The 13,169-nt window shown below is 37.4% G+C and overlaps 1 protein-coding gene across 1 annotated transcript in view; it reads left to right on the top strand.

Annotated features, from left to right (window-relative positions):
* The window catches only part of LOC111871617 (G-protein coupled receptor GRL101), a 203,147-nt gene that overhangs the window by 173,606 nt on the left and 16,372 nt on the right, over nt 1-13,169 (top strand). Inside the window, exons 15-21 of the mRNA XM_023864843.2 lie at nt 401-520; nt 4,096-4,210; nt 6,613-6,687; nt 9,870-10,013; nt 10,296-10,367; nt 10,449-10,520; nt 12,830-12,901. Coding sequence (XP_023720611.1) covers nt 401-520; nt 4,096-4,210; nt 6,613-6,687; nt 9,870-10,013; nt 10,296-10,367; nt 10,449-10,520; nt 12,830-12,901 — 670 coding nt within the window. The remainder of the gene's footprint in view (nt 1-400; nt 521-4,095; nt 4,211-6,612; nt 6,688-9,869; nt 10,014-10,295; nt 10,368-10,448; nt 10,521-12,829; nt 12,902-13,169) is intronic.

Raw genomic sequence — 13,169 nt, forward strand, 5'->3', positions numbered from 1 at the left:
TGAGTTATCAGTTTTGGTGAATTCAACATTTTTGTTTACTTGAGGTCATCAAATTTTTCAGTCAGATTTCTTAATAACTTTCCCTCCCACATTGTATTCTTGCATAACATTGAAAAGGTCAGTATGCTTTCCCTTTCAGTTTTTCATTTCAGCTATTATCACTTCAACATATATGCCACAAGTTACAATATTATTTATAGTAACATTTGAAATTAAAATTTCCCTCATCTCAGCTACAGAGAAATGAGTATAATTAGGTGAAAATAAAATACAGAGATTCTGTTAATAATACCTACACATGTTGATGTTTTTGCAGAAAAGAAGTAGCATTATCTTTTGATGTCAACAATTAACTGTTTTTTAAAATAAAATGGAAATTATGAAGCCTTTTATGTCTCAGAGAACTGGACATGCCCACCAGACACTTTCAAATGCCGAAATGGGCCTTGCCTGAATCTGTCTTTGGTATGTGATGAGAAGATTGACTGCCCTGGAACTTGGGTTGATGAAGATGGATGCTGTAAGTTTGTGGATTTGTCAAATCAGTGGTACACGAATGAATGTAAAGAGTTAGATACACATAAACAGTTTTTATTTTCTCATAATTAATATAATTCAAATTCTGAAAAGTTGAATTGATGACATTAAATTTATGAGTATTTACATATTAGTCATATACAATTTTCAGTAGGTCCTAACAACTCATCATCATCATCAGTAATCTGTTGAGACAACAGGTCCACAGTCTCTTCCAAAACACTTCCTCCATTTAATGCGATCTAGAGCGTTCTCCTTCAAATGACAGTATCCTCTTCTGTCCCCAAGGTCATCCAGCATCTTCTTACGTGTTCTTCCTCGTCTAATTGTCACTTCTAACCACCCCTCTAGCTTTCCTTCAATAACTTCCTTTAGAAGGCAGTTTCTGCGTAAAACATGACCAATCCAATTAGCCTTCCGTTTTCTTATTTCGTGTAGGATATTCCTCTGCTCACTGACTCTAATTAACACTTCTTCATTTCTCACATAATCTGTCCAACTGATCTTCTCCATCCTTCTCCAACACCACATTTCGAAACTTTCCAGATGTTTCTGATCTACTGCCCCAAGTGTCCATGTTTCAGCCCCATACAGAGCTATGCTCCAAATGTAGCATTTCACTAGTTTCTTCCTCAAATTTAAGTCCAATTTGCTGGTAAAAAGATTCTTCTTCTTGCTAAATGCAGCTTTTGCCATGGCAATCCTGGATTTAATTTCACAAGTACACCTTCCATCATCTGTTAACAAGCTACCCAAATATTTAAAACATTTCACATTCTCCAGTTGTTTTTGGTCTATCTTTATTGTGACTGGGGTTGGTTGTCTCGAAATTTTCATTACTTTTGTTTTCTCCACATTCATTTCCATGCCATAGCACCTTCCAATTTCAATTAGTCTATCAATCATGCCCTGTAGCACAGTTTCTTCCTTAGCCATTAACACAAGGTCATCTGCATATTTCACAGTTTGAATAATTTGCCCTCCTACTTTGAAGTCACCGAGCCCATCCAGAGCTTCCTTGGTAAGGCATTCGCTGTACAAGTTGAACAGAATTGGTGATAAACAGCATCCTTGTCGAACTCCTCTTCCAATCTGCACACTTCCTGTCTCCCCCCTGTCCAGTCGTACTCTAACTTTCTGATCCATGTACAATTTGCTAATCAATCTTCTTTCATGCCAATCGATACCTGTTTCTTTCAGGATCTGCATTAATTTGGTCCAGTTTACCCGGTCAAATGCCTTCTGCCAGTCTATGAAGCAAACACACAGTTCTTCATCTATCTCCAAAGTTCGTTCCGCTATAATTCTCATCATCCCAATTGCATCCCTGGTTCCTTTTCCTCTTCTAAATCCAAACTGATCTTCTCCAAGTACATCCTCTATTTTCCTTTCAATTCTTCTTTTAAGTATCTTTGCTATTATCTTTGCTGTATGTGCAATAAGACTTATTGTGCGATGGTCGCTGCATTTTGTAGCTTTTGTCTTTTTCTTTAAGGCAATCATTGTAACTTCTGTAAAGTCCTTGGGCCACTCTCCACTTTCATATATGGTGTTCATTAGTTTTGTCAGTGTTTTCAAACCACCTTCTCCCAGTAACTTGAGCACATCTCCAGGTACATCATCATCTCCTGTAGCCTTTCCCTTCCTCATTTCCTTGATAGCTTTTTCCACCTCACTTTGTAAAATATATGGTCCTTTCTCGTCTGTATCTACTTCTTCTTCCGGTTCAACTTCTAAGGTTTCTGGCCGATTAGGTCGATCATATAGTTCTGAAATATAATTTTCCCAAATTTTCAGCACTTGCCTCTGATCTACTATTCTATTCCCCTGGGAGTCTTCGATGCCAACATTTTGAATCCCATGATTCTCTTTCCATCCTAGTTCTTTTGTCTTCATGTACATCAAATCATAACGGCCTGTTCTTTGAAATTCCATAATCTCATTACATATCTTCTCAAGATATTCCTTTTTGGCCCTGTCCGTGGCTCTTTTCAATTCATTCCTCAGTCTCCTGTATTTCCTCCTGCCTTCTTCATTGTTGACATTCTTCCATTTCCTTCGCTCCTCCATTTTACTCATCATCTCCTGTGTAACCCATGGTTTTCTTGCTATCTTCTCAACTTTACCAACCAAATCACTGATAGTATCTAACATGCGTTCTTTTATATTGTTCCACTGCGCTTCAGCATTTCCGCTTTCACCTTCAATTGCACCAAGTTTCTCTTCTAGGGTCTCTTGCACGCTTTGTCTTTGAGCATATAACTTCTCCAAATCCCATCTGGGTCTGCGCTTTCGAAATCTTGTAATTTTCTTCAACCTGGTTTGGAATTTGACAACCAATAAGTTGTGGTCAGAGTCAATATCTGCCCCAGGAAACAACTGTTTACATATTAAAAACACAGATACCATTTCCTCAGTTTCACTTAATTTTGAAACTTTAACTTTCAGGTCATACCTTCAATGTAAACTTTTGCATGAATTGAGGAATTTGTTGGGTCTTATAGGCAGACTGAAAGGAAGGCGGTCATTCAGACCTACAGGATGGGTGAGAAAATGGATTCCATTTCTGGCCAATAGGAACAGTGGGCAAGAAAATACCATGAAAACTTTGAAACTTACATATACTGAAATTTATTGTTGTTGCAACAGGGGAGAAAATAAGCTAAAATTTTTCCCGCATATAAGATGCACTTTTTATCCATGAAAATGGCCATAAAAATTTCAATTAAGCTTTCACACAAGTGCAGTATAGTGAAAAGTATGTCTTAATTTCTGCTTCCTAAACCAACATACATTTAACATGCCACAAAATATGGTAATTTCAGTTAATTATGATATTTTCAGTGGTGGGTTCTAGTAAAACACATAACACAATGTAAATGTATTAATATAACACAATGCAAGTGCACTAATATAGAATAATATAAATGCACTAATATAACAGTTTTTAGGAGATACCTGCAGGAAAAGTACACATTAAGTTTGGGCAAATGCAATGGTTTCAAGGTTCGTCAGTATCTGGAAACTTGTTAAACTAATATTTCTCAGAGATTATGAGACTTAATTGTATACCTTTTGTGTTTCACGCTACTTCAAATTCAGATTTTTTATTATTGTATTAATCAGTAGCTCTGTTTCCCGTACAGAAAGAAGGTACACGTGTCACTGCATGTATCCCTCAGTTTTCCTAACGATTCAACACACATGAATGAAACACTTTTGAGGAGAGAACAGCTTTCTGGATCAAAGAAAATAAAACAAGCATCATCTCTTTCAGGCCCAAATAATTACATCCTCTTCATGCTCCAGAATCTCCACCCACTGGGAGTGAATGCCTGGTGGGAATTATGTCCCTTTCATCCAGACCATAGCCAGTTACAGTATTGACTGAGCTGTCACAGAAGTTTTAAAGCCTAAGAATAACAGCAAATTCTAATACAAAACCTTGCAATATGCTATTCCCACTTAAGTTTACAAAGACTTTTCGTTTGGTATCAGAAAAGAATATGTTGTAGAATTAACGCTTACATATTGTAATGTCATTGCTTTTTATTATAGTGTTTGCATGCTCAAATGTGGAACCACGTTGTGAATGTCAGGATATACATGTGAACTGCACAAACCTCCGTCTAGAGCGTGTCCCTCCTGATATTGAAGAGGAAATGACTTGGTTGTGAGTACATCACCATGTGAACTGTCATATAGCCACTGCCATGGAACTGATACGCATGTAATTATTGTTTTGAAGTATACATCTGTGTTTGCAGTTGAGCTCCCCTTCATGTGTCTGTGTGTGTGAGAGTGGGAATGGGGTGGGGTTGATAATGTGTGCTCCTGCATGCGTGAACATGTGTGTGCATGTGTGCATACACACATGCATACTGTAACCTGTGAGCATTCAGTATTGTAGTGTAAAAGCCTGAGACTCATTTGCTCATTTATAGTGAATTGCTTCACAGTATCTTTATGGAGAGGCATATATTTTTTCTCATGTGCATTAAATCAATATTTCACATAAATATTTGGTCAAAGTATTTCTAGCTCAGTGAACACTTTTGTCCAAATATAATGTAATCACTTCTTTTGCTTGACTCCTGGAGTGTTGGCTGTAAATAATTAACACATATACCATGTGTAAAATTTTTGAAAATACGGAATGTCCCATTTGTCTCTATAACTTGAAATATTTTATTACTACAAGTCACTTAGTTGTACATTCAACATCATTAAAATTACTTCTTGTGTTAAAACCTTGAATCATAGTGTGTAGCATTGAAGAAAAAGTGTAAGTGCTCCCTGCCTTTGCAAAATGTGAAAAAAAGAATCAGAATACAGCAGCTGTTCATAACAGGCTGTTCTGAGAAGACTCAATCATCTCATAAGCTCTGAGATACAGGAAGTATTGTTGCATGAAACCTGTAAATTATATTAGGATTTCTTTTTAATTTTATAAAGTCTATCTGTGATATGAAGATATACTTTGAGCACCATGTATTATTGCATTCTATTTCAACATTCTCAGTATGCAGCTATAGTGCATAGGTTGCAGCAACCATCCTGTTTTTTTTTTCTTGTAAAAGTGATGCTTTCACTCTGCTTTCCTTTCTGAATGAAAGTGAATGGGTTTATGAGGTTGTCGTGCCTTATGTGGGTATGTTGTCCCCTTCTTTGAACTCTGAACCAATATAATTGTTTCCACAAAAGTGGTATGTGTGTTTTGTCATTGGGATCCATTCCAAATCTGTACAACTTCAAATCTACACAAATGGCAGTAGCGATACAGAGGACACATAAACTTGAGTTGTAGGAGTAATACTTAAGACCTGGGCCTGGTAGGTTGTGTTATAATAGTTATTTGAAAAATATTCAATATTTAATAAGGTAATTTTTCTGTAGATTGTAAAACAACGACAACACCAACATTGTCACTGGATGAAAACTGCATTTAGGTTTTGGTTTGTTGGTGGTTACCAATGAACAATTAATGCTAACTACATGAAAGTTGATGCTAATGTGAAAATAAGTCAGAGACATAAGCACATATACAAATTCTCTAAGAAATATTGTCTAGAAGTCAACGGCTGCAAACATGGCAATGGTACAAAATTCTGAGGTTATATCTGACAAATTTAACATAGACATCATCAGTATTTAACACATTTACTGCCATGTCCCCATACAGAAAATTTTCTTTCTAAGCCAGCTGTTCCACAAGAACTAGATTTTGAGCTTATGACATTTGAAATGGAACTGCAAAAGAACAGATGCAAAACAGTCAACAACTATTTTATGCTTCTCTGAGACTTTGACAATCTATGCACAATTTGAGGTTCTCACAGCAGTAGTTAAGAAGAGTACTGTATTCTGAGATATAACACCATGTAGTCTGTTGAAAGTTAACTGATGTTTCAGAGGAATATATCTCCTCCATCTTCAGGGTCAAAGAATAAGCTGAACAAGATACCAGTGTGAAAGCAAGTGGTAAGCAGATCTTCCTGAAGATGGGGGTAACATGTTCCTCTGAAACGTCAGTTGATTTTCAGAGGTCTATGTGGCATTATATACCAGAAGACAATATTCTTTTGATATTATACACTGAACGTTTCTCTGCAGCTGAGTGGCATTTGTAGGAAGTATTACAATTACATACACACTAGCAACAACCTGTTGCATGATGTGATTGGCACTGACATGCAGTATATTTCAGCCTGTCAGGTGATGGTATTGTCTCTGAATATGTTATGTAATAAGTTATGCATAAACAGATATACTAATGATACTAATAATAATGCTAACCCTTGAGTTAAATCACATTTTACCGTTGAATTAGAGTTTGCAGTACCTAAATATGACATTAACAACAGAAGATTGTGCAACTACAGAGTGAGCACACTGAAACTGTTAGTATCCTGCTTATATTATATCTGATTGGTGTTCTTCCAAGATCTTCCATCCCAAGGTAGTATTTAATGATGACAATTTAAGTCCAAGTCACCCTTTAATAGAATTTTTGTAGTCACATAATATTTTATTATACTGTAGATGTTATTTGTCTGGCTTTCTTATCTGTTTCAGTCATTTGGCAGGTAATCTGCTCAATACCACTTTCTCTGAAGATACTTTTGTGCATCTGGACCGTCTTCTATACCTGTAAGTTCAAATTTGGTTCTTTTACTTCTTTACTTTCATAAGTCACTGGTAAAATAGGTAGTATGGAAATTGATCAGTGTACTTTAGAAAACTGAAGCAGATGACAATGAAAAAGAAGTTTGCAATGTCAGTTTCCAGTATTGTTCGTTGTTTTACAGCTAGAAGCAGATACATCAAACTCAGCAGCCTACAACCCAGACATAAAATTTGATATAGAAAAAGTACAACACAGATCTCTTAACTTCCTAGATCTCACATTGCATCATAAAGGAAAAAATTTTGCAGTTTTCAGAATATGGGAAACCCATGCAAACTGACATAATACCTAATAGTTTATGCCATCAATATGAGCATAACCTATAAGGTATTAACTACTTAATAGATCGACTACACACGTGTCCAGTAACTGAAAATACAAAAGACGCAGAAAAGAACACGATCAAGAGCATACTACACAATAACGAGTGTGACACAAACCTAATCAGAAAACCACTTCCCCAACAAAAGCAAAAACAAAATACAGGCTGATTCACGGCACAGAAACAAACTGGGTTACCATCACTTACAACGGCAAAGAAGTAAGAAGAGTTAACAAAAAATTTTCCAGACACGCAAATAAAAATACCTACCGCACACAGAACACAATACAAGATATATTTAAAGCCTCAGCCATAAACAGATAAAAGCGGAATTACGAGATTAAATGCTTAGATTGTCCACTAAAATACGTCGGACAAACGGGAAGAACATTCAGTATCAGATATAAAGAACACATTCATGACACTAGAAGCAACAACAGAAACTCTGGATACTGAACATACATATGGAACAATAGCAGATGCCACGGAAGTTGTAAAAATGGGAAGGAGGGGAAAACTTTTAAATACACTAGAAAAGTATCACATTTATAAAACCAGCTGGGATTATCTTTATATGAACGACACATATACTGGTACACACACACACACACACACCCCCAATATTAGAAGCATTACACGAAATTTACTCAAGATAATAGTATACAACACCCTCCCCCTTCCTCCCTCCCATGTTCCCCGTTGCTCTACAAATTCATTAACAAAGATGTGACCGCATTCACTTGGCCACTGAATGACTGCAATTTTTTCCCCCTTTCATTTTAGGGGGGTGGCACTAAATTTGTTAAGAGTTAGAGAAAATTTTGAGGTTACTGACTGAAGGTTAGAGTTAGGGCTGCTAAGGGTAGGAGTTAGTGTTAGTCATTTGAGAAGTGAGTGACTGACAAAGTGTGTGCTCACTACGAAAAGAGATTCGTGCCCAAAGACGGCTCACATTCCAGTGCCAGGATATCAGGCGTTTTGGACGGATAAACGTGCGACGTTAAAGTCGGAGTACCAACGGCTAATAGGACAATTTCCTGATGCTGATACACTGTAATGGCAGTTTAATGTATTCTGTGACATCGAGGAAGTGGCAGGGTACACTTCAGATTCAGCGAGTGACAGTGACATCCATCTTCAGCGCGGCGGAGGCCAACAGTCAGAACATCTGCAAAGCCATTACTGGGAAGGCACTGTTTAGTGCTGTGTATGGCACGTACACAGTTGCTCTGCAGGAGTTAAAAGACCGTGCTGAAGGCGAGCACTCCAGCAGGCCAGTCAAAGACACCGAAGTCCACTAGCATCCAGGAGGATTTTTTCGAAGAAATTCGGAGGTGGAAACGGCATAGCATCGATGAGACACCCCCCCCCGAACAACAAAGAAAGCATTGCCGACCGCAGTGTCTGCCGCCATAGACACCCCCCACCCCCCAAGGGGGTCACCACCCGTAACTATTTGCTCCCCACCCTAAGAACAACGGATGTGGACACTGACTCATCCAGTAGGAAGACCAGTCCACAAGAAGAGGTGGTTCCCGCGGAAACGTATGGGCCGTCCCCGAAAGTACTAACATCAGCAACTAACCTGGTTAAGTTGCAAAAGCAACTGAAAAGTGTGGTAAAAGAAGACGTTTGAGTTCCGTGACACTAGAAACGGAAGCAGGGTCATCAAAAGCGGGTTAGTGGACCTCTATTAAATCAAATTCCACTTCGAGAAGAATCACCTATCCTATTACACTTCCTGCGCGAAGTCCGAAAAACCCATAAAGGCTGTGATAATACCCCGCAGTGAAAGTAGGCTACAAGACAGTGTTAGTCACACAGTTCCACTGGTGATAGTGTGAGAAAGTCTTTCAAACAAGAATTTGTGTCCTGTTTCAAATTTTGTCTTCGCACATCTTATTCCAGTTAGCAGAATTTCTTGTAGTTCTCCTGTAATTGAAATGTACTCTAAAACTTTCTCTCTCTATGGGCATGTGCTGCCTTCAGCTTCTCTAAGGAACAGGGGCAAGTTTAACATATTTTATGTGGCTCAGTATCAGATCTTCTCTTTGTAAAACTATGGATAGTTTAATGAAGTTAGGAAGAAAGTGCAGCAGAAATTTGCCAAAATAATGTCAAAACAAAAACGCAAGAATTGAATGGGACAAATTAGGTAAAACAGTGAGTAATGTAAACCTTCTTTGCCAAGCAGCAGGCGAGTGGACCTTTCAACTCCTGCGTGTTGGTTTACAGAACTGCATAATGAGGTGTTTCATGATGTGTGTTAATAACCAGTAATTATTAGGATCATCAAATCAAGGAGGACGAGCTGAATGGAGCATCTAGCACACACGGGGTTATTGAGAAATATATATAGAATTTTCATAAAATTGTCCGAAGGGAAGAGACCACATAGGCCATATAGACATAGATGGGAGGGTGATATTAAAATTGGTCTTAAAGAAGTAGAATGTGAGAGAGTAGTCTGGTTTAAATTTGTTCAGGATAGGGTGCAGTGAGGAGTTCTTGAGAACATGTAATTAATTTTCAGGTTCCTTAAAAGTTGAGAAATTCCTTGGCCAAGTAATTGACTCAGAATTCTATAAATGATTCTTGCAGTATCTTAATGTGTTCCACAATTGACACGATCATATCTAGGACTCTTGATTTACTGTAATACTCTTAAAATTCTCTTGATGAACTTGTAAGGTTGGCTTGCATGTGTCATGTGTCCATGTCTTTAGACCCATTCTTCCAGGGAAATACTCTCATGAGTAAGGTGATGTGCCTTTGGAGAACAACAGTGAAAGATGTACTGAATTGCCTTTTATTTCTTTACAGAGATCTGCAAAACAATAGCATCTCAAATATTCCACCATTGGCATTCCGCAACTTGTGGCGTCTGCTTACACTAAATCTACAACACAACTATATCCGGACATTAAGCAACAGCTCATTTTATGGACTGACCAATCTCAGCAATCTGTATGTATTACTTACAAACAAATAAATGAATATGTAATGTTAGGAAAAGTTCTGCCTGCTGTGAAATCAGAAGTAACCTGCACCTGAATTAGCCCATTTATATTTTAAGAATGCTTTCTACTTTAATTCTGAATGATGGGAGGTGCATGGAAGCAACTCAGTGTTGTGAAAATTGGCAGGCTTTGAATTATAAATGTTTAGCTTTCAGGTTCTAGTGCCAGAGAATAATATACCTGTGTAATTCCTTTTCTTTGTGTATAAAAGTCGTATACATTTTTTCAGACACCTTCAAGGGAATGGCATTCAAACAATCGAAGCCATGGCATTTTATGGGCTTTCTTCTTTAATTTTGCTGTGAGTACATGTCTTGCACAATATCTTAATTGGAACCATGTGATTCAATCCATTATAGCTGCTTCATATTTGATGTTACAGAGACCTCAGCTGTCAGAACATCAACAACATCTCCGAGGCAGCTTTTGTTGGACTCAGGAGTCTTGTTGGGCTGTAAGTTACCTGCAGTAGCTGACAAGATCATTCACACCTCTGTGTGGCCCGAGAGAAAGTATAAAATTAACATACATAAAAATAATTTGGTACTTTTAATGGGATGCCATGCACAAAGAAGTCATTACACTCATTAATTGATTAAATAATTAGTAAGAAATGGTTCAGTGGTTATAATTTATGTATGTTAACCATCCTACCACACATATATATTGTAACTTTCCTATTTATGTAGTATTGGCATTCATTTGTTATTTTGCAATGAATTATAACATCTTTGTACAAAAATAATTATCATCTATTTAATTTCAGTGTTTGCTATTTGTTAGTAACACAGATTATGTTAACATGTCTCATGTCAGTGGTCCAGGCAGTAAAAGGGCACATTCATTAATGAGATGTGATTTGAATATGGAATTGATAATCACAAATTATGAATGACAAATCCTCCAGTTCATAATTTTTCCTGTATTTCTATAAGTGGTAAATTTACCAACCCTTAGCAGAATTTTACTCTTCAGTACAGTTGGCAGTAGAGAGAGTTAGTTGCCTAAACAGTGCTAAGTGAGTAACATCATTTCTGGAGCAAATAATTGTTATTATGTGAGCATGAAGAACTATAGGATAGAGTACCAGCTTTATGTTCAAGAGTATATCAAGGTGTGGTTCTTATAAATACAATGTAAGGTGTGTGGAATGACAGAAATTTGCTTAATAGAATTTTATTGAGAATTTGGTACTGTACATTTTAATGAGTTGATCACTGAGAAATGAAATGAACATAGGAAACATCCTACTGAAGCTTTAAATACTTTTGTAGTTAGGCAGTCCTTGGCATTAATATTGTCATATGTAGGAGGGTACGCGTGATGAAATTAATGGGTGCTACTTCAGATGATTGTGTTTATTGGCACTTTAATTACAGTCACTCTTAACTACAATTAATACAGCACTATCGCTGATTTACACAATTTACACTTCACCGTTGCACATGCACTGAGATTCTCAATTTCCACTATTCGTCTCCTAGCAATGGATCTCAACACAGAAACTGTCACTTCAAATCACTGTGAAGTCTTCTTCTCTTCAATCACTTTTTACTCCTCTGCCCTAATCTGTACTTAACTAATCTTCACAGTTCACTAAGGACATGCTCCATTCTCATCCTTGTACTCTCAACTTATCCTAGCTTCTGAATTCGCTTCTCTTTAACCACTCTGCACAGACCCAATGGAAAACACAGTCCATATTTTTGATAACATTACTTCATTGCATAGGACATTCTGATATGCAGAAATGTGTTAGTGAGCCATTACCTAGAAACAGGTTGCATAACCCTGCTGTTCTATTGTTGTGTGCTTGTAATGCAGGGTGTTTATCAAGCCATTGCCTGGCAATGTGTTGACATGTTGCAATATTTTCCCCAGCATAAATCTGCATTACCCCTATTAAATTTCTTTGTTAGGATCTGATTCCAGAACATCATTTTAGAAATTGTTGTCCACATACAAAGCTTTACTTGAAGAATACTAAGGTAAAAAAAAGAGGTAAAGTTTCCTTTGTGCTTAATTAATTAAGTTCCAAGCCAGTAATATATATGGGGCAAGGGGGGTGTAGCTGAACCATTCATGATCTCGGCTTCACACCCCTGAGGAAAGAGGTCCTGCCACCCACTGGATGGGCTGGATCAGTTGTAGAGCCAGTCTGGACAGTGTTGAGTAGGAGAAATCTGCTGCCCCTACTTCTAATCAAACCCCAATTCCTCAGCCAGCCTGTAATCCATCACTATACTGGCTCCCTTGAAGTGTTCTAGCTTCTGGGATGTGACGCTGTGTAGGCCAGTAGAAGTTTACTGATGCCTCCATTTTGGGGGTCAAAGAGTAGGCCAAGCAATCAACAAATAGAGGTCTTCGTACTACTTTCTGGTCGCTTGCTTGGCTTACTTCTTGATCCTGAAGATGGAGGCAATATATACTTTGGAAACATCAGTATATCTCTACTAGACCGCGTGGTTTTACGTCCAAGAAGATATTTCTCTTCACAATCAGCACCATAAGAATCTCAAATAAAAGAAAAAAATTGTTTACATTCTTAAGTGCACACTTCAGATTATGGAACATCATAGTAAAACTTACATGCAATGAATGAGCCACAGAATTGTTGTTTTAACTATTCATCACCGTTATTTCTTCATCATGTCCGGGTATTTGTATATGCTCACTGAACTATCAAGAGCTGAATTAGACTGTCAACAATTTCAGGGTGTATAGTTGTGTTACTGTACTTACACTTCATAATTCACATTTCAGAGACCTGTCACACAATAAAATAACATATCTCGTTGATGGAACTTTCATTGGCATGCCACATCTATTGTCTTTGTAAGTATATTATAGCATTGTATTGTGTTACAATCTCTGTATCTAATATCCTTGTTTGGAGTCATGAAAAAGTGTTACCAAGTTTCATTCCATTCTCAGGATTCCTTATTTCCTGCATATCCTGACTAAGTAAACCTGCCATCTTATGTTATATTTCTAATTACTCAAGATTTTCATATGTTTTGGAATTTGCAAATGTTATATTCTTAAAGCTGAATACGGGCATAGCAATTTTATTTTCATGACTGCTGCCAGGACAGCAAATTTT

Source organism: Cryptotermes secundus, unplaced genomic scaffold (genome assembly GCF_002891405.2).
Source record: "Cryptotermes secundus unplaced genomic scaffold, Csec_1.0 scaffold327, whole genome shotgun sequence".
NCBI lineage: Eukaryota > Metazoa > Arthropoda > Insecta > Blattodea > Kalotermitidae > Cryptotermes > Cryptotermes secundus.